We start from the raw sequence: 26031 nt of genomic DNA, 5'->3' as shown, positions 1-26031 counted from the left end.
ATTGGTAGCCCTTGGCTGTTGCACGTCATTTGCAGTTTGTGCATTTTGTACAATATGATTCTATGAAAAGCTATAAAAACCTGGACTAACGTGGTTTCTGTCTGGAAGTATTAAGATATTAAAGAGCCACTCCACCAAAAACAGATGATATGAACAGATGCAAGTTATATATTAAAAGACATAATATACCAGTATGATGTTTCAGTTTGCCATAAGATGTAGCCATAAGATTTTTGGGTGGACTAGACCTTGAAACAATAATTTTTGGGCATTTATGTCTAGCAGATGGATTGGATGCTAGTATACCAGCTAGCAAAGCAGTGCACTCACCGCATTCATGTCAATGCCGTTGGTGTAGGACCAGGCATGCTGGAAATACTCTTCAAGGCGCTGCCTTAGCGGGTTGGGGATTTGATGGAAGCGGATGAACTCCTTGACACGCAGCATCTGAGTGTGGTAACGTGCAGTGCCAGAGTACAGGCGCTGGATTATGGCAGACACATTGCCAAAGATGCTGGCATACATGAGAGCTAAAAGAGACAAATACAAAGAGATAACATACCCAGAAACTTAAATAATGTGCAAACGACCTTACAAACTGGATGAAATCTTACATTAACACCTCACTGATGGTTTTTCATACAAAAACTGGAAGGGAAAGGTGTCTGGGTACTAACCAGTCAGATTTCAGCTTCCTTTTATTATTGCAGTTTAAAGAATGCAAGGAATCAAGTGATTCCTTCTTTTGGAGAAAGCAGACACTTTCCTTTTCTTGAGTTTGTATACTTTAGGTAGTATGTGGAACTCAAAGTCACATGCCCTGCTTCTAGAACTGACCAGAGTGTCTCATAATATACAAAAATACCTTTGACATCTTTGTTCCTTATTAGAATTTGTTGTGGACAATGCATTTCATTAACTGTGTTTGAAATTAATTTTAAGCATTTTTGAAGCCCTTGAAAAGCATACATACAGAGTACACAAAATGTTTTCTTTTCTTTTAAAAAATAAGTAAAGTGGTACTCTGTATGGTGCCAAGGAAGAAGAGGGTAACTTCATGTACCTTCCAGGCATTACTCAAGCTCCCTACTAGACCTAAAATATTGACTCAAATAAACTGCCTCCTATTAAAGTGCCATTAAACCCAAATCAATATAAACTGTCAATACATGCTATATTACATTGGGGGGGTTATTTACTAAAGGCAAATCCACTTTGCACTACAAGTGCAAAGTGCACTTGAAATTGCACTCAAAGGGTACTTGGAAGTTCAGTTGCTGTAGATCCCAGGGGGACATGCAAGGAGAATAAAGGGAAATAAGGAAATATAAAAAACAGCATTTTAGCTTGCACATGATTGGATAATAAAATCAGCAGAGCTTTCCCTCATTTCAGATCTACCCCTCAGATTTACAGCACTTCCAAGTGCACTTTCAGTGCAATTTCAAGTGCACTTGTAGTTTGCACTTGTAGTGCAAAGTGGATTTGCCTTTCTCAAATAACCCCCATTGTGTTCATACTTACTAAAGCATTAATTTTCTGTAGATTCCCAAAAATCTGATTGATCCTGCTGTTCTCTGTCCCTCCCTCCCTTCTTGTCTGTGACTCTGCTGCTGCCTGAGATTGTGTAGACCAGCCATTGCCACATCTACTGAGCATGCTCCAGTTTCAGCTCCCTTTAATGCTGTTCATTTTCTCCTTTTTCATATCTGCGCAGCCCACGTGACTAAAACGTCACACGTGTGGGTGTATACTTAGTGGTAAATGACAGTCCCTTTACTCCTCCTCCATCTCCTCGTATTGCTAAACACTATGGAGGCGGAATATAAGACGGTAATTGATGGAGGCTTTACCTCCCTATTAGACCCAACACATACAGGCATACCCCACTTTTAAGTACACAATGGGGTTTATTTACTAAAGCTGGAAAGTGCAAAATCAGGCTCACGTCTGCATATAAACCAATGAGCTTCCAGGTTTTATTACCAAAGCTTAATTGAACAAGCTGGGGTTAGAAGCTCATCGGTTTCTATGCAGAAGTGAGCCTGATTTTGCACTTTCCAGCTTTAGTAAATAAACCCCATTGTGTACTTAAAAGTGGGGTATGCCTGTACACACATACACACTATAGACAAAGGCTGGAGGGGCATGACACAGTCTGTGATTAGCAGAACCTCCTCCAAGATTTCTTTACAGTGTGAACAAAGTGAAAGCTATTGTCAGTCACCTTAACTACTTGCCGACCACCCCCTATAGCAGTTTTTACTTATATATATACACACACATATATATATGTGATCCCACACTTCCGGGTGGGGGGCAAACGCGTGCCACAGCCAGCTCGCTCCCTCTGTAATTACACACAGCGGAAGCTGGTCAGCGGGTACCGGGGACTCGATATCTGCCGATCCTCAGGCAGAGACACAGAACTGCTGTTCTGCCTATTTTAACAAGGTAGATAGCCATTTTGACAGGGGGGAAGAAATGGAATTTGTGTCCCTGCAAAGCAAATTCCATCAAATTCTATCTCTTCCCCTAATAAAAGCACTGCCATTAGTAAAAGTACTGCAATAAGTCTCTGATCACAGCAATTACTAGGAAACAATAAAATAAATAAAAATATCCCATCGTTTGTAAACGCTATAACTTTTGCGTAAACAAATCAATCTACACTTATTGTGATTTTTTTTACCAAAAACATGTAGCAGAATAGACAGTCCAATGTATTTACTAAGAGGCATGAATCATCTACTGCTTACGGTTGCTGTACGCTAAGGTTGTGGGGAGACCGATTTCCCTGTGCTGATTTAGACTGCCGTAATAGCAGTCACCAGGATCCGGTAAGCGCATTTGATTTTACACCCTGGGTGTGACGTGATACAGAAGATTCCCCTACCTGCATCTTCCCCTGCTTTTTTTGGCACTTTTCTTTTCAATCACGGATCACTCCTTCATCTTGTGGACTTTATACTTTGGGTTTTTTTCTCCTTTTTCGCATTTGTCATTGTTCACATGCTGATATATTTTTTTTGGATATTAGTGTTCACCTCTATATTCAATTGTTATACATTCTAGCATCACCCATTTGATTATATCTTTGTGCATATATTTAGGTTATTTTTCATTTTATGAGGATAAGACTGTGCCTTAGTTTCTTTTTCCTTCATCTATGTTTTCATTTAATTTTATTTTTAAAGCGCCGCATCTTTTTATATATATTTGTCTATTGTGAGGTTTTTGGACTAGACCTTTGGTGCTGGCTGCTTTTTGATCTCACAATTTATATTATTTATATTATTGTAGCATCCTTTGAGCGCAGCTTTTACACCTGTATTTCCAGAATAAATATTGGCCTAAGTTTATGAAGAAATTTCGATTTTTTTTTTTTCAATATTTTTATCGGATATGTTTTTTAGCAGAAAGTACAAAATATTGTTTTATTTTCAAAATTGTCGGCATTATATTTTTGTTTATACTGCAAAAAATAAAAACTGCAAAGGTGATCAAATATCACCAAAAGAAAGCTCTATTTGTGGGAAAAAAGGACGTACATTTTATTTGGGTACAACGCTGCATGCCCGCGCTATTGTCAGTTAAAGTAACACAGTGCCTTATCGCAAAACAAAATGGCCTGGTCATGAAGGGAGTTAAATCTTCAGGAGGTCAAGTGGTTAAAACCCACCTACCCCATGTTATTGCAAAAAACAATAAACATTTGTTTTGAAATATTGATTTATAATGTGCTTTAAAACACTTTGCTGCTATTTAATTAGTTATTTTTTATTCTCTATTCTGAAAGCTGTTTTTTTTTTTTATGTCATGTGACTGGCACAGCACCAATCAGCGCCGTGCAGACACAGATTCATAGTCCAGACCTCCTCTGCTGCTATAGATGTATAAATCAGCAGAGTACTAGAAACTCCCCCCTCAGGCCTTTCCCTGAGGACAGGAAAGACCTAGCAAAATGTCACATGACCTTTAAACAGCAGTGATTAAATAAGGTACCTTTTTAGATGTTTTTTTTTTTACATTAAATTAAGTATATTGGCATGATCTTTATTAAAAAATAGAAGGGATAATGGCAATTAATGGCCTTGTTGACTGAGTCTAATGCTGCGTACACACAAGCGGATTTTTCGTTGGAAAAAACTTGGATGGTTTTTCAGACGGAATTCCGCTCAAACTTGCCTTGCATGCTCTGAACTTTCAACCGTCAAGAACGCGGTGGCGTACAACACTACGACGAGCCGAGAAAATTAAGTTCAATGCTTCGGAGCATGCGTCGAATTGTTTCCGAGCATGCGCAGGAATTTTGCGCATCGGAATTTGTACAGACGATCGGAATTTCCGATCGGAACTTTTTCCGACCGAAAAATTTAGAACATGCTCTCAATCTTTTGCTGGCCGAAATTCCACCAGCAAAACTCCGATGGAGCATACACACGATCACATTTTCTGACCAAAAGCTCTCATGGGTCTTTTGCTGGCGGAATTTCCGACTGTGTGTATGGGGCATAGGTGTGTCAGCGGTTACTGGGTCCCAAAGTTTAGTCGGATGAAGAGTCAGGACTAAGAGTTGGTTGCTACCCAGAGACCTTTTGCCCTCTTTGTTCAGCTATAGAGGTACCTCTATACCTCTTATGCCACGTACACACGGGCGGACTTTTCGGCAGACTTTTGCCGGACTTCCGACGGACTTTCGAACGAACGGACTTGCCCACACACGATCACACCAAAGTCCGACGGATTCAAACGCGATAACGTACGACCAGACTAAGATAAATGGTTGATAGCCAGTAGCCAATAGCTGCCCTAGCGTGGGTTTTAGTCCGTCAGACTAGCATACAGACGAGCGGACTTTTCGACCGGACTCAAGTCCGTTGGAAAGATTTGAAACATGTTCTAAATCTAAAGCCCGTCAGATTTCAACCGAAAAAGTCCGCTGCAGGTCCGATGGAGCCCACACACAGTCGGATCAGTCCGGTCGAAAAGTCCGCTCGTGTGTACGCGGCATAAGGAAACGCTGCACCATACCTCGGTCAATCCCTTAGACCCCTTTTACACTGGAGGCGTTTTTCAGGTGCTAAAAATAACGCCTGCAAAGCATCTGAAAAAAGCCGCATGTGAAATCCTAGTGTAAAAGCCTGAGTGCTTTCACACTGGGGCGCTGTACTAGCAGGACCTCAAAAAAAGTCCTGCAAGCAGCTTTTCTGAGGAGCTTTAGGAGCGGTGTATACACTGCTCCTAACACGCCCCTGCCCATTGAAATCAATAGGCAGCGCTGTCAAAGCGCCGGCAGCAGCGCTTTTGCGGGTGCTTTTAACCCATTATTCGGCTGCTAGTGGGGGTTAAAAGCACCCCGCTAGCGCCCGAAATGCGCCGCAAAAACGACGGTAAAGCTACCGCCGACACCTCCGCGCTGGCAGTGTGAAAAGGATCTTAGAGTGCACTCTAAACCAGTAGTAGTAGTATCATTCATACTGCATTTCATGTTTATTTACATTGTTTATACCTGATTTGCAAATATCCATATTGATTTCAGTTACTGGTTTAGAACGAGTATCAATAGATTAAGTGCATTTATACCTTAGTGGGCGTGTGTCTATTTTCTCGGACCGCTCACAGGAGGAGGGGGGGGGGGTACTACACAGAGCCCACAGCAATACCTCTCCCCTCTGTCATAGCCATTACGATCAATGCGAGGAGATGAGGGAATCAGTGGTGATGGGGGGGGGGGGGGGGGTACCCGATACACCCGGCTACACATTAATAATTATTGTTTCTGTAGTGCTCTATTTTGTCTATACTTTATTCTTTTCCCTATGCTTATGACATAGGAGTTATCAAACTATTTGTCTACTTTTTTTTTTTTTTTTTATACTTTAGCTTAACGTGATATTAAAGAGCAACTGCAGTCTTCTCACATAATTTGTAATAAAAACACCTTTGCCATTCAGAAGCTTCCCTCCAACCACGTTGCATATTATTTTATATATACTGTGATTCTGTACTTGCCAAATATTCTGCAGAAATCTCCCTCCACTGAGTCTGGCTGCAACCATTTTAACTGTGGGCAGCTGAAGCTGCTGCCTGTTCACTTTCTGGATTTACACAGACACACAGAGGCACACCTCCAGCTCTGCAGCTTTCATTGGCCCTCTTATGACTCACCCCCCCCCCCTTCCTGGCAAACTCTCACGAGAGTGAGAGAGAGAGCTGTGCATGATGTCATAAGCCTAGGCTTTTTACCAGACAAGAAACAGGAAGTGGGCTGTATAAGGTATTTACTGGCAGAAAAAAAATGTTTTACTATCCAAACTTAAAACAACAATAAGGGCAAAAGATTTAATAAATGGAAAGATGAAAAAATACTTGAAGTTTCACTTTAAGTTTAACCGCTTCAGCCCAGGAAGGATTTACCCCCTTCCTGACCAGAGCACTTTTTGCAATACGGCACTGCGTCGCTTTAACTGACAATTGTGCGGTCATGTGACATTGCACCCAAACAAAATTGACGGGTTTTTTTTTATCCCCACAAATACAGCTTTCTTTTGGTGGTATTTGATCACCTCTGTTGTTTTTATTTTTTGCGCTATAAACAAAAAAAGAGCGACAATTTTGAAAAAAAAAAGCAATATTTTTTACTTTTTGCTATAATAAATATCCTCCCCCAAAAAATGAAAAACTAATTTCTTCCTCAGTTTAGGCTGATATGTATTCTTCTACATATTTTTGGTAAAAAAAAAAAAATCGCAATAAGCGTATATTGATTGGTTTGCGCAAAAGTTATAGCGTCTACAAAATAGGGAATAGATTTACAGCATTTTTATTATTAATTTTTTTTTAAATAGTAATGTCGCCGATCTGCAATTTTTATCGTGACTGCGACATTTTGGATGCTTTTGACACTATTTTTGGACCAGTGACATTTATATAGCGATCAGTGCTATAGAAATGCACTGATTACTGTGTAAATGACATTGGCAGGGAAGGGGTTAAACACTAGGGGGCGATCAAGGGGTTAACTGTGTTCCCTCAGCGTGTTCTAACTGTAGGGGGGATGGGCTCACTAGAACATGACAGAGATCACTGCCCCCGATCACTGGGTGCAGTAGATACCTGTCATGTTGCTAGGCAGAACAGGGAAATGCCATCTCCCCATTCTGCCTCTATGTGTCCCGATCGCGGGCAACTGGCGGACATCGAGTCCGCGGGACCCGTGGCACACGGCGGGCACGTGCACCCACTAACCTGTGATTTAAAGGGGATGTACAGGTACGCCCATTTGCACAAGCGTGCCATTGTGCCAACGTACCTCATTGTGCGCTGATTGGCAAGCGGTTAAGCACTTTCAGCAACTGATTTATTCGCTTACTGAGTATTCAACTTTTTTATCTTTTAATCCATTCCTATGTTCCAGTTTAAGCTGGAGCCATGACCACTGCCCCAGGTTTTTTGTTTCAGGGTGGCTCCTTTCTCTTGCAGTATCCTATGGAGTAACCCTTGCATGCAGGGATTCGAATGATGTCTTCCCATGTTGTGTGGATCAATAGAAACACACTGTAACACATGTAACGTAGAGTGGCAAGACACTCCTCTGACCCCTCTTCCTACCCCCTTCTTTTTCTAAACTAGCAAACTGGCTGGAGACTGTAGACACTTAACTCTTTCCTGTGAAGACTGGAAGTTCAGGGAAGCAGCACTGAAAGAGCAGGAGCCAACAACACTGAAAGGTGTAAACTGCAAGTGCTGGGGTAGGTTTAACAAATAGCTTATTGGGGAATGTTTACTTTTTTGTGCTAAGTGTGTTAAGCTAAAACACTGTGCATTTAACACTACTTTAACCACTTGCCTACTGGGCACTTAAACCCCCCTCCTGCCCAGACCAATTTTCAGCTTTCATCGCTCTCACACTTTGAATGACAATTACTCAGTCATGTAATACTGTACCCAAATGAATTTTTTGTCCTTTTTTTCATACAAATAGAGCTTTCTTTTGGTGGTATTTGATCACCTCTGGGTTTTTTATTTTTTGCGCTATAAATGAAAAAAGACTGAAAATTTTGAAAAAAACGCATTTTTCTTAGTTTCTGTGATAAAATTTTGCAAATTAGTAATTTTTCTTCATAAATTTTGGTCACAATTTATACTGCTACATATCTTTGGTAAAAATAACCCAAATTAGTGGATATTGTTTGGTCTTTGTGAAAGTTAGAAAGTCTAAAAGTTATGGTGCAAATCATAAAAAATTCATCACACTTGATGCACTGACGGCCTATCTCATTTCTTGCGACCCGAACAAGTCAGGAAAGTACAAATACCCCCCAAATGACCCCTTTTTTTAAAGTAGACATTCCAAGGTATTTAGTAAGAGGCATGGTGAGGTTTGATGTTGTCATTTTTTCCCACAATTCTTTGCAAAATGAAGATTTTTTTTTCCCCACAAAATTGTCATTGTAATAGGTTATTTCTCTCACATGGCATGTGTATACCACAAATGACACCCCAAAATACATTCTGCTACTCCTCCTGGGTATTACGATACCACGTGTGTGGGACTTTTTCACAGCCTGGCCACATACAGAGGCCCAACATGCAGGGAGCGCCATTACGTGTTCTAGGAGCATAAATTACACATCTAACTTGTTGACTAACTATTACACTTTTGAAGGTCCTGGAGCAACAGGACAATGACACATGACACTGACGTGGCACTGATGACAGATGGCACTGATAAGTGGCACTGATACGTGGCACTGATGACAGACGGCACTGATGTGGCACTGACACTGATGTGGCACTGATGACACTAATACGTGGCACTGATGACAGACGGCACTAATACGTGGCACTTATATGTGGCACTGATGACACGTGACACTGATGACAGATGGCACTAATATGTGGCACTTATGACAGGTGGCACTGATGACAGATGGCACTGATACGTGGCACTGATGACACGTGGCACTGATGACAGATGCCACTAATACGTGGCACTGATGACAGATGGCACTAATACGTGGCACTGATGACACTGATGACAGATGGCACTGATGACAGATGGCACTAAAACGTGGCACTGATGACAGATGGCACTGATACGTGGCACTGATGACACGTGACACTGATGACAGATGGCACTAATATGTGGCACTTATGACAGGTGGCACTGATGACAGATGGCACTGATACGTGGCACTGATGACAGATGCCACTAATATGTGGCACTGATGACAGATGGCACTAATACGTGGCACTGATGACACTGATGACAGGTGGCACTGATGACAGATGGCACTATGTGGTACTAATGACAGATGGCACTGATGACAGATGGCACTGGGGACAGATGGCAGGGACATGACAGTGGGGACAGATGGCAAGGACAGATGGCAGTGGAGACACTTTTTTCGTTTTTTTTTTTTGTTACTTACCGCCGCAGTGGTTCGCTCTCCCTCCTCACACGCTGTCTCTGTGCGAGGAGGGAGAGCCGCAGAACACCGGCGATGAGAGATGATCTCATATGTTTACATATGAGATCGTCTCTCACTGGCACCGCCGGTCACGCTGAAAACGGCCGCTATGATTGGCCGTTTACAGCGATCAGTGACTGGCTGTGTCTGAGGGACACGGCCAGCACAGAGCTTCCCCGATGCGCGCCCGCGGGAGCGCGCATTGCGGAAGTAAACAACAGGACGTCCAGGGATGGCCGCCCGGCAGATAGCGTCAGCGCTGCAGCTGTCTTTCGGCTATAGCGCGGGCGCGAAGTGGTTAAAGTAGAACTATAGGTATAACCCCTGCCATTTTTTTGTGCCACCTATGTCTCATTATGAAGATTTCCCTTCACTTCCTGTCCCACAGCCAAAACAGGAAGTGAGAGGAAATCTCTGCAAATTATGGGAATTCCTTGGGACCTCCAGGTCATCACCAGAACTAGCGACCCCATTGGAAGATTTTCCCTCTATCACTTTTTTGGGGACAACCCAAAATTTGGGATTTTCTTATACTTTCACTTTCAATTATAATGGTAAACAGGACAAATAGAGAGGATGAATCTCCTTAATAGGGGCACAGACAGCAATATAAACCTGACACGTGTCCTAATTCCTCTCCACTTTATCCAAAAACGAAAAAAAAAAATTGCTTTTAGTTATACTTTAAATGTTATTTTCTTTTTAACTAAGAAAGCTAACATATCACCATTGTCTGCAGGACTCGTAGATTGCAGCTAATATGGCAGCGGCTGCTAAGTGGAAATTAAAGTGCTTCAACCTTTATTGACAGGCAGGGACCTGGGGCCTCATTTACTTGGCCAAGTCCCAGATTACAGCACTATTGGGAATGTAAACCTCAGCCTTCAATAGCTGCAGGAAATTAGGCTTCCCATTGAATGTGGCATGGTAGATGTTACATACAAAAGTCACATTAACCTGAATCACGAGTAAAACTTTCTATCAAAAAATAATGAACAAATTTGTGTATGTAACACACAAATGGAAATATATACAGTGGGGAAAATAATTATTTGATCCCCTGCAGATTTTGTAAATTTGCCCACTTACAAAGAAATGAAGGGTCTATAATTTGTATCATAGGGCTATTTAAATGATAGAGACAGAATATCAACAAAAAATCCAGAATAAACACGATACAAATGTTATAAATTGAGTTGCAGTTCAGTGAGTAAAATAAGTATTGGATCCCCAAGCAAAACATGACTTAGTACTTGGTGGAGAAACCCTTGTTGGCAAGCACAGAGGTCAGACGTTTCTTGTAGTTGGTGACCAGGTTTGCACACATCTCAGGAGGGATTTTGCTCCATTCTTTTTTACAGATCTTCTCTAAATCCTTAAGGTTTCTTGGCTGTCTCTTTGGCAACTCAAAGTTTCAGCTCCCTCCATACATTTTCTATAGGATTAAGGTCTGGAGACTGGCTAAGCCACTCCATGGCCTTAATGTGCTTCTTCTTGAGCCACTTCTTTGTTGCCTTGGTGGTATGTTCTGGGTCATTGTCATGCTGGAACACCCATCCATGACACATTTTCAGTGTTCTGGCTGAGGAAAGAAGGTTCTCATCCAAGATTTTACAATACATGTTACCATGTGTATTGTGTTACCAATGGTTTGTTTGGTGACTGTGGTCCTAACTGCCTTGAGATCATTCACAAGCTCCTCCTGTGTAGTTCTGGGCTGATCCCTCACTTTTCTCATGATCATCCTTACCCCATGAGGCGAGATCTTGCATGGAGCTCCAGACCGAGGGTGATTGATGGTTATTTTGTATTTTCTTCCATTTCTCACCAAGCTTCTTGCTGATGGTCTTGTAGCCCATTCCAGCCTTGTGCAGGTCTACATTCTGGTCCCTGATGTCCTCTGACAGCTCATTGGTCTTGCCCATCATGGTGAGGTTTGAATGGAAGAAAGAGATTCTGTGGACAGATGTCTTTTATACACCTAAGGGGTTGTCATTAGTAGCACCTTCTTGAATTGGACTAATCTGTGTACCACATGAGTACATACTGTAGCCATACTAAACAAACAATAAAAGTGCAGCGCAAAAACATGAGAAAGAAAGTCCTCTATAGGGCAGAAATTTTCTCCTCTGTAATGTATCTTCTTACTATAAAACACTTGAGGCTCTTCAAAATGACTGAACAAATACACTGCTTACCAGATGAAAGATCAAAGTAGGCATAATTACCACCAATGCTGGATACGCCCGGATCCGATGATCTGCTGGTGTAAGGTGACAGCCCACAGCTTATCCTCCAGTGTGACAGATGATAAAATTACCTCCAGGGTGCGGTAAAATGGAAAAGAAGAAGGGACATCTAAGAGCGTTCCATAAGGCTCAAAAGATATTTTATTTTATGTAACGAGTCAAGATACAGTCCATGTGAAAGCGCGTATAAATAGCGCTATTTAAAACATATAAAATCCAAGAGCGGGGATGCAACAGACTGTTCGCGTCCGAACAGCTGTGGGATGACAGCGGGTGACGTCAGACTCCGCCCCCGTACGCGGCGTTACGTCCAATGGACTTCGTCAGCAGGGGTGGAGTCAGGCTGTCACCCGGGATCTTAAATACTTGCCGACTGTCAGCAAGAAGTGTGTCACAGAGCGGAAACGGAAGCGAAGTTCCAAATTAACTAATTCCTGAGCGGAGACACTTGCTGGCAATGTGGAGATATGATAAAAACTCCCACTTAATTATAAATACAGATTCGATCATGCACACTTACTAATCTTCACTTAAAGCATAGATCAATCATTTACCCATATAAATAGGAATGGTCGGAATGGTCACCCGCTGCCATCTCTAATAAATTACAACAACACTCAATGTACTAAAACAACAAATGCATTAAACTAGTACAAGGTGTTATTATAAAATCTTTAAAACATCTTAAAAACATGCATATGATAAAAAACATACAATAAAACTTATAAATATACAGCATTTTTTAAAAAAACTCATTTATCAGAAATAAAACAATTGAGGTCGAACTCAATATTTAACCCTCTAGGAACTCCTACTTTTGTTTCATGAATCCATAGAGATTCTCGGCGACTCAATTGCCTAATAAAATTTCCGCCCCTCCAATGTTTCGAAACTTTTTCTATACCCCAGAAATGCAATTTCCTCGGGTCCCTATTGTGGCATATTCTGAAATGTTTCGATACATAATGTGACTTTAAACCTTTTTTGATGTTATTCACATGCTCCGCTATACGGACGCCCATAGGTCGGGAGGTTCTTCCTACATATTGCAGTCCGCATTCGCACTGCAACATGTACACTACTCCCACCGTGTCGCATGTAATTAAGTTTTTGATCTGATAGGTTCTGTTAGTGGCAGTAGCATTAAATTCTTTTCTTTTCTTAACATTAAACTTACATTGCCTGCATGCTGGGCATTTACCGCAGGCATAGAATCCTGACATGAAGCTAAAAATTCTACTCTCTTTAATCACCGGAGGATCAACCACACTTGGGGCAATAATGTCCCTCAAGGTGGGAGGTCTCCGATATACAAACCTAGGACGGGCAGGGAGGGTGGGGCCTAAAATATTGTCCTTTTTTAAAATATCCCAATATTTTAGAATAATCTTTTCAACCTTCTTATGTTGAATGTTATAATCCAGGATAATCCTGTATTGAGGACTCTGTTGTTCTGTATTCATATTATTTCTTCTGTCCGAGTTTTTTACTAAAGAAGATCTATCCATACTGCCCACTTTTTGGACTTCCTCTGCTATAAGCGACCTAGAGTATCCCTTCTGTAGGAATTTTTCTGCCATATGGTTAGCTTGTGAAAAATAGTCATCATCCAGATAGCAGTTTCGCCGAAGACGAATAAACTGTCCCCTGGGGATGTTAAGCAGCCATGAACTGTGGTGGCAGCTATCTAGGGGTATATACCCGTTCCTATCCGTGGGTTTACAATAGTTTTTAGTCCTGAAACCCCCATCATGTTTAAAAATCTCCAGATCAAGGAAGGCTATACTAGAAGCATCAGCCTTCCATGTGAGACAAATATTCTTAGTATTCCCGTTTAACCGAGACATAAATAACTGGAGACTGATCATGTCCCCCTCCCAAATCAGGAAAATATCATCTATATACCTTTGGTAGCAGACCAGTTGAGCCGGTCTACTACCAAATACATAGTCATCTTCCCAAAGTGCCATAAAAATATTCGCGACGCTCGGGGCGAAGCGAGCGCCCATAGCAACCCCGAGTATTTGCAAAAAGAATTTGCCGCCGTACCAGAAATAATTCCTGGTAAGGCAAAACTCCAAGGCATTAAGCAAGAAGTCCTTTAATTTACCTGGCAGATCCGATTTGTCAAGAGCCCACTGTACTGATCTGATAGCATCGGCATGCCCAATTATCGTATAAAGTGAGCTGACATCAGCTGTCACTAATAAGCTATTATCTTTACACGGTACTTTCTCAACAACTTGTATGATATGTTTTGTATCTTTTAGAAACGCTGTGGTGTTGGACACCAGGGGTTTCAAAAAGTAATCGATATACTGACCCAAACGTGCTGAGACAGAGTCAATACCGTTTACTATAGGTCTGCCTGGAGGTACTAAGGGGTTTTTATGAATCTTAGGCAGGAAGTATATGATTGGTCTTCTACAGGCACTAGGATTGAGGTAAGATGCCTCCTTTTTATTCAGCACTCCCCTAGTTTTACCTAAGGAGATGAGGGCCTCCAAATCTTCTTTATACTGGATAATAGGATCCTTAGTCAGAATTTTATATGTCTTCCTATCTGATAATAGACGATCCATTTCTTTCTGATAGTAGGATTTACTCATAATTACTAACCCCCCTCCCTTGTCTGCGGGACGAATTACTACGTTCTTGTTTTTCTCCAAAGAGCTAATACCTCTTTTCAAAAAAGCAGGATCTCCTACTTTTCTGACCTTCATTACCTCCAAATCGCTAATGACCATGTTTTTAAAGACTTCCACATGTTTATGGTCATTTTTTGGAGGATTGAAGACAGACTTGTTAGCGAGGTTAGAATGTATACCAAGGGGAATCATAGGGCCCGTCAGGGCAGACCTCTCTCCAGGTTTGGATAGAAAATATCTCTTTATATTTAGGGTCCTTACAAACTTCTGTAAACTAATATATGTCTTAAATTTGTTAAGATTACATGCCGGGGCGAACTTTAAGCCCTTGTCTAGGACCTTTAATTCTTCATCCGTCATGTCTATACCACTAATGTTGAAAATACCAGTCCCTAGTGGGATCTTTGTTTTTTGTGTTTTTCGTCCTGCTCTTCTCCCTCTCTTTGTCTTCTCTTTCCCCCTTGTCTGTTTCCTGTTGGGGTGTATTCCCCTCGGTCTGGCCATTGGGGTTGAGGGTTCTCTAAAAAATGATTCTGATGGTACTCATCATCTCTCAGCAGGGGAGCAAAACGGTTATTCACAGGAATAGGAGTTCTATCATACTGGTGACCATAATACACATTATGTTCAGAGTGTGGGTAATAACTTCTGTCTGACCAGTTGTTATTATAATTATTCCCACCTCTGGGGGTACGTGGGGGTCCCTTATTATTCCCTCTAAAGCCTTGATCCCGGGAAGGTGGATGTTGTTGATAGGTCCCTCTATCTGTAACTCTCCTGGGGGGGTTTCCTTTACCTTTCTTTTTAAAATTATTAGATCTCTTAGGGATAGCCCCTTGGGATCCATAAGGTTGGGATTGAGGGGATCGAAAAAGTCTCGGGGTGCCAAATGATAGTAAATTGGGGGCTGGTTGTGTCAGAGTGGTGGGCATCGGTGCTAGAGATGGCAGTTTGGATTGCCATTTAAACACTTCTCCCCCAGTAAAATCACCTGAATCTCTAATGAATTTACTCCTCTTCTTCTCCTGTGCCTCTTTATCCCATTTTATCATTTTATTTTTCAGTTCACCTGATAACCTAGGGAAATCTGAGTGATTCTGTGATGGTTCCAATACACTTTTGAGGTCAGTGATCTGTTGATCTAATATTCCCATTTTTTTACGTTTCCTAATTAAAAGGAATTCAATAAGTTCTAATCCTTTATTGTTGAAAAACTGATACCATTCCTGTGTGGATAACTCATCAGTAAGGCCATCATTGGGAGGAAGATCCCACCGAAGCCTTCTGGGTACCAGTTTCACCTTAAGATATTGTTCAAAAAACACTATATCCCACCATGTTTTAATTTTTTTATCAAAGAGGTAGCCCAATTTCCTAAAATTGATGGCTAAATCATCCGATGTTTTGGCCGGAACAGTATTAGAAAATATCTCATCCAATTTCACCTCCCTCTGATCGAGGAAGGAAAATACCTCCATGAATGCAGCTGATAGGAAGGTGAAAGATAAAAAACTTGCCAAAATTGTACAATCAGCGCAAACAAAAAAAGAAATCAATCTAATGCAAGCTGAACACTTAAGGGTTAACACCAAGCCCAAAATAACATACTAAACAAACAATAAAAGTGCAGCGCAAAAACATGAGAAAGAAAGTCCTCTATAGGGCAGAAATTTTCTCCTCTGTAATGTATCTTCTTACTATAAAACACTTGAGGCTCTTCAAAATGACTGAACAAATACACTGCTTACCAGATGAAAGATCAAAGTAGGCATAATTACCACCAATGCTGGATACGCCCGGATCCGATGATCTGCTGGTGTAAGGTGACAGCCCACAGCTTATCCTCCAGTGTGACAGATGATAAAATTACCTCCAGGGTGCGGTAAAATGGAAAAGAAGAAGGGACATCTAAGAGCGTTCCATAAGGCTCAAAAGATATTTTATTTTATGTAACGAGTCAAGATACAGTCCATGTGAAAGCGCGTATAAATAGCGCTATTTAAAACATATAAAATCCAAGAGCGGGGATGCAACAGACTGTTCGCGTCCGAACAGCTGTGGGATGACAGCGGGTGACGTCAGACTCCGCCCCCGTACGCGGCGTTACGTCCAATGGACTTCGTCAGCAGGGGTGGAGTCAGGCTGTCACCCGGGATCTTAAATACTTGCCGACTGTCAGCAAGAAGTGTGTCACAGAGCGGAAACGGAAGCGAAGTTCCAAATTAACTAATTCCTGAGCGGAGACACTTGCTGGCAATGTGGAGATATGATAAAAACTCCCACTTAATTATAAATACAGATTCGATCATGCACACTTACTAATCTTCACTTAAAGCATAGATCAATCATTTACCCATATAAATAGGAATGGTCGGAATGGTCACCCGCTGCCATCTCTAATAAATTACAACAACACTCAATGTACTAAAACAACAAATGCATTAAACTAGTACAAGGTGTTATTATAAAATCTTTAAAACATCTTAAAAACATGCATATGATAAAAAACATACAATAAAACTTATAAATATACAGCATTTTTTAAAAAAACTCATTTATCAGAAATAAAACAATTGAGGTCGAACTCAATATTAAACCCTCTAGGAACTCCTACTTTTGTTTCATGAATCCATAGAGATTCTCGGCGACTCAATTGCCTAATAAAAGTTATAATCCTGGATTATAACATTCAACATAAGAAGGTTGAAAAGATTATTCTAAAATATTGGGATATTTTAAAAAAGGACAATATTTTAGGCCCCACCCTCCCTGCCCGTCCTAGGTTTGTATATCGGAGACCTCCCACCTTGAGGGACATTATTGCCCCAAGTGTGGTTGATCCTCCGGTGATTAAAGAGAGTAGAATTTTTAGCTTCATGTCAGGATTCTATGCCTGCGGTAAATGCCCAGCATGCAGGCAATGTAAGTTTAATGTTAAGAAAAGAAAAGAATTTAATGCTACTGCCACTAACAGAACCTATCAGATCAAAAACTTAATTACATGCGACACGGTGGGAGTAGTGTACATGTTGCAGTGCGAATGCGGACTGCAATATGTAGGAAGAACCTCCCGACCTATGGGCGTCCGTATAGCGGAGCATGTGAATAACATCAAAAAAGGTTTAAAGTCACATTATGTATCGAAACATTTCAGAATATGCCACAATAGGGACCCGAGGAAATTGCATTTCGGGGGTATAGAAAAAGTTTCGAAACATTGGAGGGGCGGAAATTTTATTAGGCAATTGAGTCGCCGAGAATCTCTATGGATTCATGAAACAAAAGTAGGAGTTCCTAGAGGGTTAAATATTGAGTTCGACCTCAATTGTTTTATTTCTGATAAATGAGTTTTTTTAAAAAATGCTGTATATTTATAAGTTTTATTGTATGTTTTTTATCATATGCATGTTTTTAAGATGTTTTAAAGATTTTATAATAACACCTTGTACTAGTTTAATGCATTTGTTGTTTTAGTACATTGAGTGTTGTTGTAATTTATTAGAGATGGCAGCGGGTGACCATTCCGACCATTCCTATTTATATGGGTAAATGATTGATCTATGCTTTAAGTGAAGATTAGTAAGTGTGCATGATCGAATCTGTATTTATAATTAAGTGGGAGTTTTTATCATATCTCCACATTGCCAGCAAGTGTCTCCGCTCAGGAATTAGTTAATTTGGAACTTCGCTTCCGTTTCCGCTCTGTGACACACTTCTTGCTGACAGTCGGCAAGTATTTAAGATCCCGGGTGACAGCCTGACTCCACCCCTGCTGACGAAGTCCATTGGACGTAACGCCGCGTACGGGGGCGGAGTCTGACGTCACCCGCTGTCATCCCACAGCTGTTCGGACGCGAACAGTCTGTTGCATCCCCGCTCTTGGATTTTATATGTTTTAAATAGCGCTATTTATACGCGCTTTCACATGGACTGTATCTTGACTCGTTACATAAAATAAAATATCTTTTGAGCCTTATGGAACGCTCTTAGATGTCCCTTCTTCTTTTCCATTTTACCGCACCCTGGAGGTAATTTTATCATCTGTCACACTGGAGGATAAGCTGTGGGCTGTCACCTTACACCAGCAGATCATCGGATCCGGGCGTATCCAGCATTGGTGGTAATTATGCCTACTTTGATCTTTCATCTGGTAAGCAGTGTATTTGTTCAGTCATTTTGAAGAGCCTCAAGTGTTTTATAGTAAGAAGATACATTACAGAGGAGAAAATTTCTGCCCTATAGAGGACTTTCTTTCTCATGTTTTTGCGCTGCACTTTTATTGTTTGTTTAGTATGTTATTTTGGGCTTGGTGTTAACCCTTAAGTGTTCAGCTTGCATTAGATTGATTTCTTTTTTTGTTTGCGCTGATTGTACAATTTTGGCAAGTTTTTTATCTTTCACCTTCCTATCAGCTGCATTCATGGAGGTATTTTCCTTCCTCGATCAGAGGGAGGTGAAATTGGATGAGATATTTTCTAATACTGTTCCGGCCAAAACATCGGATGATTTAGCCATCAATTTTAGGAAATTGGGCTACCTCTTTGATAAAAAAATTAAAACATGGTGGGATATAGTGTTTTTTGAACAATATCTTAAGGTGAAACTGGTACCCAGAAGGCTTCGGTGGGATCTTCCTCCCAATGATGGCCTTACTGATGAGTTATCCACACAGGAATGGTATCAGTTTTTCAACAATAAAGGATTAGAACTTATTGAATTCCTTTTAATTAGGAAACGTAAAAAAATGGGAATATTAGATCAACAGATCACTGACCTCAAAAGTGTATTGGAACCATCACAGAATCACTCAGATTTCCCTAGGTTATCAGGTGAACTGAAAAATAAAATGATAAAATGGGATAAAGAGGCACAGGAGAAGAAGAGGAGTAAATTCATTAGAGATTCAGGTGATTTTACTGGGGGAGAAGTGTTTAAATGGCAATCCAAACTGCCATCTCTAGCACCGATGCCCACCACTCTGACACAACCAGCCCCCAATTTACTATCATTTGGCACCCCGAGACTTTTTCGATCCCCTCAATCCCAACCTTATGGATCCCAAGGGGCTATCCCCAAGAGATCTAATAATTTTAAAAAGAAAGGTAAAGGAAACCCCCCCAGGAGAGTTACAGATAGAGGGACCTATCAACAACATCCACCTTCCCGGGATCAAGGCTTTAGAGGGAATAATAAGGGACCCCCACGTACCCCCAGAGGTGGGAATAATTATAATAACAACTGGTCAGACAGAAGTTATTACCCACACTCTGAACATAATGTGTATTATGGTCACCAGTATGATAGAACTCCTATTCCTGTGAATAACCGTTTTGCTCCCCTGCTGAGAGATGATGAGTACCATCAGAATCATTTTTTAGAGAACCCTCAACCCCAATGGCCAGACCGAGGGGAATACACCCCAACAGGAAACAGACAAGGGGGAAAGAGAAGACAAAGAGAGGGAGAAGAGCAGGACGAAAAACACAAAAAACAAAGATCCCACTAGGGACTGGTATTTTCAACATTAGTGGTATAGACATGACGGATGAAGAATTAAAGGTCCTAGACAAGGGCTTAAAGTTCGCCCCGGCATGTAATCTTAACAAATTTAAGACATATATTAGTTTACAGAAGTTTGTAAGGACCCTAAATATAAAGAGATATTTTCTATCCAAACCTGGAGAGAGGTCTGCCCTGACGGGCCCTATGATTCCCCTTGGTATACATTCTAACCTCGCTAACAAGTCTGTCTTCAATCCTCCAAAAAATGACCATAAACATGTGGAAGTCTTTAAAAACATGGTCATTAGCGATTTGGAGGTAATGAAGGTCAGAAAAGTAGGAGATCCTGCTTTTTTGAAAAGAGGTATTAGCTCTTTGGAGAAAAACAAGAACGTAGTAATTCGTCCCGCAGACAAGGGAGGGGGGTTAGTAATTATGAGTAAATCCTACTATCAGAAAGAAATGGATCGTCTATTATCAGATAGGAAGACATATAAAATTCTGACTAAGGATCCTATTATCCAGTATAAAGAAGATTTGGAGGCCCTCATCTCCTTAGGTAAAACTAGGGGAGTGCTGAATAAAAAGGAGGCATCTTACCTCAATCCTAGTGCCTGTAGAAGACCAATCATATACTTCCTGCCTAAGATTCATAAAAACCCCTTAGTACCTCCAGGCAGACCTATAGTAAACGGTATTGACTCTGTCTCAGCACGTTTGGGTCAGTATATCGATTACTTTTTGAAACCCCTGGTGTCCAACACCACAGCGTTTCTAAAAGATACAAAACATATCATACAAGTTGTTGAGAAAGTACCGTGTAAAGATAATAGCTTATTAGTGACAGCTGATGTCAGCTCACTTTATACGATAATTGGGCATGCCGATGCTATCAGATCAGTACAGTGGGCTCTTGACAAATCGGATCTGCCAGGTAAATTAAAGGACTTCTTGCTTAATGCCTTGGAGTTTTGCCTTACCAGGAATTATTTCTGGTACGGCGGCAAATTCTTTTTGCAAATACTCGGGGTTGCTATGGGCGCTCGCTTCGCCCCGAGCGTCGCGAATATTTTTATGGCACTTTGGGAAGATGACTATGTATTTGGTAGTAGACCGGCTCAACTGGTCTGCTACCAAAGGTATATAGATGATATTTTCCTGATTTGGGAGGGGGACATGATCAGTCTCCAGTTATTTATGTCTCGGTTAAACGGGAATACTAAGAATATTTGTCTCACATGGAAGGCTGATGCTTCTAGTATAGCCTTCCTTGATCTGGAGATTTTTAAACATGATGGGGGTTTCAGGACTAAAAACTATTGTAAACCCACGGATAGGAACGGGTATATACCCCTAGATAGCTGCCACCACAGTTCATGGCTGCTTAACATCCCCAGGGGACAGTATATTCGTCTTCGGCGAAACTGCTATCTGGATGATGACTATTTTTCACAAGCTAACCATATGGCAGAAAAATTCCTACAGAAGGGATACTCTAGGTCGCTTATAGCAGAGGAAGTCCAAAAAGTGGGCAGTATGGATAGATCTTCTTTAGTAAAAAACTCGGACAGAAGAAATAATATGAATACAGAACAACAGAGTCCTCAATACAGGATTATCCTGGATTATAACATTCAACATAAGAAGGTTGAAAAGATTATTCTAAAATATTGGGATATTTTAAAAAAGGACAATATTTTAGGCCCCACCCTCCCTGCCCGTCCTAGGTTTGTATATCGGAGACCTCCCACCTTGAGGGACATTATTGCCCCAAGTGTGGTTGATCCTCCGGTGATTAAAGAGAGTAGAATTTTTAGCTTCATGTCAGGATTCTATGCCTGCGGTAAATGCCCAGCATGCAGGCAATGTAAGTTTAATGTTAAGAAAAGAAAAGAATTTAATGCTACTGCCACTAACAGAACCTATCAGATCAAAAACTTAATTACATGCGACACGGTGGGAGTAGTGTACATGTTGCAGTGCGAATGCGGACTGCAATATGTAGGAAGAACCTCCCGACCTATGGGCGTCCGTATAGCGGAGCATGTGAATAACATCAAAAAAGGTTTAAAGTCACATTATGTATCGAAACATTTCAGAATATGCCACAATAGGGACCCGAGGAAATTGCATTTCTGGGGTATAGAAAAAGTTTCGAAACATTGGAGGGGCGGAAATTTTATTAGGCAATTGAGTCGCCGAGAATCTCTATGGATTCATGAAACAAAAGTAGGAGTTCCTAGAGGGTTAAATATTGAGTTCGACCTCAATTGTTTTATTTCTGATAAATGAGTTTTTTTAAAAAATGCTGTATATTTATAAGTTTTATTGTATGTTTTTTATCATATGCATGTTTTTAAGATGTTTTAAAGATTTTATAATAACACCTTGTACTAGTTTAATGCATTTGTTGTTTTAGTACATTGAGTGTTGTTGTAATTTATTAGAGATGGCAGCGGGTGACCATTCCGACCATTCCTATTTATATGGGTAAATGATTGATCTATGCTTTAAGTGAAGATTAGTAAGTGTGCATGATCGAATCTGTATTTATAATTAAGTGGGAGTTTTTATCATATCTCCACATTGCCAGCAAGTGTCTCCGCTCAGGAATTAGTTAATTTGGAACTTCGCTTCCGTTTCCGCTCTGTGACACACTTCTTGCTGACAGTCGGCAAGTATTTAAGATCCCGGGTGACAGCCTGACTCCACCCCTGCTGACGAAGTCCATTGGACGTAACGCCGCGTACGGGGGCGGAGTCTGACGTCACCCGCTGTCATCCCACAGCTGTTCGGACGCGAACAGTCTGTTGCATCCCCGCTCTTGGATTTTATATGTTTTAAATAGCGCTATTTATACGCGCTTTCACATGGACTGTATCTTGACTCGTTACATAAAATAAAATATCTTTTGAGCCTTATGGAACGCTCTTAGATGTCCCTTCTTCTTTTCCATTTTACCGCACCCTGGAGGTAATTTTATCATCTGTCACACTGGAGGATAAGCTGTGGGCTGTCACCTTACACCAGCAGATCATCGGATCCGGGCGTATCCAGCATTGGTGGTAATTATGCCTACTTTGATCTTTCATCTGGTAAGCAGTGTATTTGTTCAGTCATTTTGAAGAGCCTCAAGTGTTTTATAGTAAGAAGATACATTACAGAGGAGAAAATTTCTGCCCTATAGAGGACTTTCTTTCTCATGTTTTTGCGCTGCACTTTTATTGTTTGTTTAGTATGTTATTTTGGGCTTGGTGTTAACCCTTAAGTGTTCAGCTTGCATTAGATTGATTTCTTTTTTTGTTTGCGCTGATTGTACATTTTTGGCAACATACTGTAGCCAGTCTGTGGGAGCCAAAATTATTGTTGGTTGGTAGAGGATCAAATACTTATTTTACTCACTGAACTGCAACTCAATTTATGACAATTTGTATCGTGTGTTTTTTGTGGATTTTTGGTTGATATTTTGTCTCTATCATTTAAAATACACCTATGATAAAAATCATAGACCTTTCATTTCTTTATAAATGGGCAAACTTACAAAATCTGCAGGGGATCAAATAATTATTTTCCCCGCTATAGCTATCAAGATTAAATGTCAAAGGCCCTGTAAAAATTACTTATACAGTAAAACCTTGGTTTGAGAGTAACTTGGTTTGAGAGTGTTTTGCAAGACAAGCAAAATTTTTAAATAATTTTTGACTTGATATACAAGCGATGTCTTGATATACAAGTAGCATCATGTCACAACTGAGTATAAAAGAGAAGAGAGGTGCCTCTAAGTGTAGCAATATGGTTACATTTAGACCCCCTTCACACTGGGGCGTTTTTCAGGCGCTTTAGTGTTAAAAAAAGCACCTGTAAAGCGCCTGAAAGAAGCCTCATCTGCAATAGCAATGTGAAAGCCTGAGCCCTTTCACACTGCCAGCACCCGAAAAATGCTGGTAAAGCACCGCTTCAGACCCCTTTCACACTGGGGCGTTTTTTCAGGTGTTTTTTGGGCGTCCATCGGCGCACACCAAGCCTGGTGGCAAAAACACGAAAGCGCTGCAAAGAAGCTGCTTGCAGGACTTTTTTTGACGCCTTGCCAGCGCAGCGCCCCAGTGTGAAAGCACTCGGGCTTTCACATTGGGATTGCAGATGAGGCTTCTTTCAGGCACTTTAAGGGCGTTTTTTTTAACACTAAAGCGCCTGAAAAATGCCTGAAAAATGCCCCAGTGTGAAAGGGGTCTTAATGAAGGTACAACATTTAGCAACATATTGCTACACTTAAAGGCGCCTCTCTTCTCTTTTATATTCTGTAGCTCCTGATGGATTTTGCTTCTAATCCCCTTGTGGAGGCTTCCATTTGTGGATGGACATTTTATGGTTACACAACCTGGTCACATTGCTAAAATCTTTTTATATGGACTATAAACTGAAGGACCTTTGAATAAATGGTTGTGGAACGAATCATCTGAGTTTCCATGATTTCTTATGGGGAAATTCGCTTTGATTTACAAGTGTTTTGGATTACAAGCATGTTTCTGGAATGAATTATGCTCACAATCCAAAGTTTTACTGTATATAGCCTCTGCAATAATAAGATGCTATGTGTTCTCATAAAGAAGTACAGTGGGCACAGGATGCACCACCATGTGTCACCATATAAGAAGCTATAGACAGTAGACAGTAGATAAGGTCATCATTTGGTAGTTTATTGTATAATTTAAACTGTTTATATGAATTAAAATAATGCTGAATCTTTAAGATTGACGTGATGGTAGCATTTAAATGCTCTCACTATGTGCTGAATTAAACGGTTTTCAGAGAATAAAAATATTCACACATTTGGATTCTTTGTTGTTGGATTTCTAACTAGCTGTTAATTCATATTATAATACAGCTGCATGAGCCCGGCACGGTGGCTCAAACCTACAAGTGTATCTATACACGCTCAGGTAGGTCTGCTTTATGCTTACAGTAAGGAGATGCAGCTATCCTGAAGAGAGTAAAAATACCTCTCATCCCCTCCCACTTAGATCTGAAAAGGAAAACTGTACTGAGAGTAATGTCTAGGCTGCCATTGCAGACCTTATCTGAGAATGATAGCTGTCTAGCTTTAGTACTTTCCATGTCACTGACCAGAAAGTAGCATGAATTTACAGCAAAGTCAGAACCCCATCTACATATGTGTCTGAGGTCTAATGCCCCGTACACACGATCGGACATTGAACGGACATTCCAACAACAAAATCCATCTGATTTTTTCCGACGGATGTTGGCTCAAACTTGTCTTGCATACACACTGTCGCACAAAGTTGTCGGAAAATCCGATCGTTCTGAACGCGGTAAAACACGTACATCAGGTCTATAAACAGGGCAATAACCAATAGCTTCCGTCTCTTAAATTATTCTGAGCATGCGTGGCACTTTTTGCGTCGGATTTGTCTACACACGATCGGAATTTAAAGGATCGGATTTTGTTGTCGGAAAATTTTATAGCCTGCTCTCAAACTTTGTGTGTCGGAAATTCCGATGGAAAAAGTCCGATGGAGCCCACACACGATCGGAATTTCCGACAACACAATCCGATCGCACTTTCTCCGTGTGTACAGAGCATATGGATCCATGCACACTAGGCAGCAGAAAAAATGCCAGAACTGCTGGCAGAAAAAGCAGCATAAAAAATTCTCCTATGGAGCATATTGTACACCCGTCTAGGCTCATTTACACATGTTTGCATTTCTAAGCATTTCTCCCCAAAACACTAGAAAAAAGTACACTTAACTATATATATTTTTTTTCTGCCCGCGAAAGCTCCCTTAAAAAAAACGCAATTGTCATTTTTTTTTTTTTATAGTCTGTAAACGTCACTCTACAAATATGCCTGTAAATGCCCAAATGTGCATGGACACATAGGCTAACATAGGGGGTTATTTACTAAAGGAAAATCCACTTTGCACTGCAAGTGCACAATGGAAATGCAGTCACTGTAGATCTGAGGGGGACATGCAAGGAAAATAAAAAACAGCATTTTAGCTTGCACATGACTGGATGATAAAATCAGCAGAGCTTCCCCTCATTTCAGATCTACCCCTTAGATTTAGAGCGACTGCACTTTCAAGTGCACTTGCAGTGCAAAGTGGAGTTGCCTTTCGTAAATAACCCCCATAG

General features: G+C 40.9%; 1 protein-coding gene across 2 annotated transcripts in view; it reads right to left on the bottom strand.

Annotated features, from left to right (window-relative positions):
- Positions 1-26031, bottom strand: part of KCNH6 (potassium voltage-gated channel subfamily H member 6) — a 397827-nt gene that overhangs the window by 51812 nt on the left and 319984 nt on the right. For both annotated transcript variants that reach the window (XM_073607681.1, XM_073607682.1), the window contains one exon: positions 331-530. In XM_073607681.1, coding sequence (XP_073463782.1) covers positions 331-530 — 200 coding nt within the window. The remainder of the gene's footprint in view (positions 1-330; positions 531-26031) is intronic.

This window comes from Aquarana catesbeiana, linkage group LG12 (assembly GCF_042186555.1).
Source record: "Aquarana catesbeiana isolate 2022-GZ linkage group LG12, ASM4218655v1, whole genome shotgun sequence".
NCBI lineage: Eukaryota > Metazoa > Chordata > Amphibia > Anura > Ranidae > Aquarana > Aquarana catesbeiana.
This window is presented reverse-complemented; position numbering and strand designations above follow the sequence as displayed.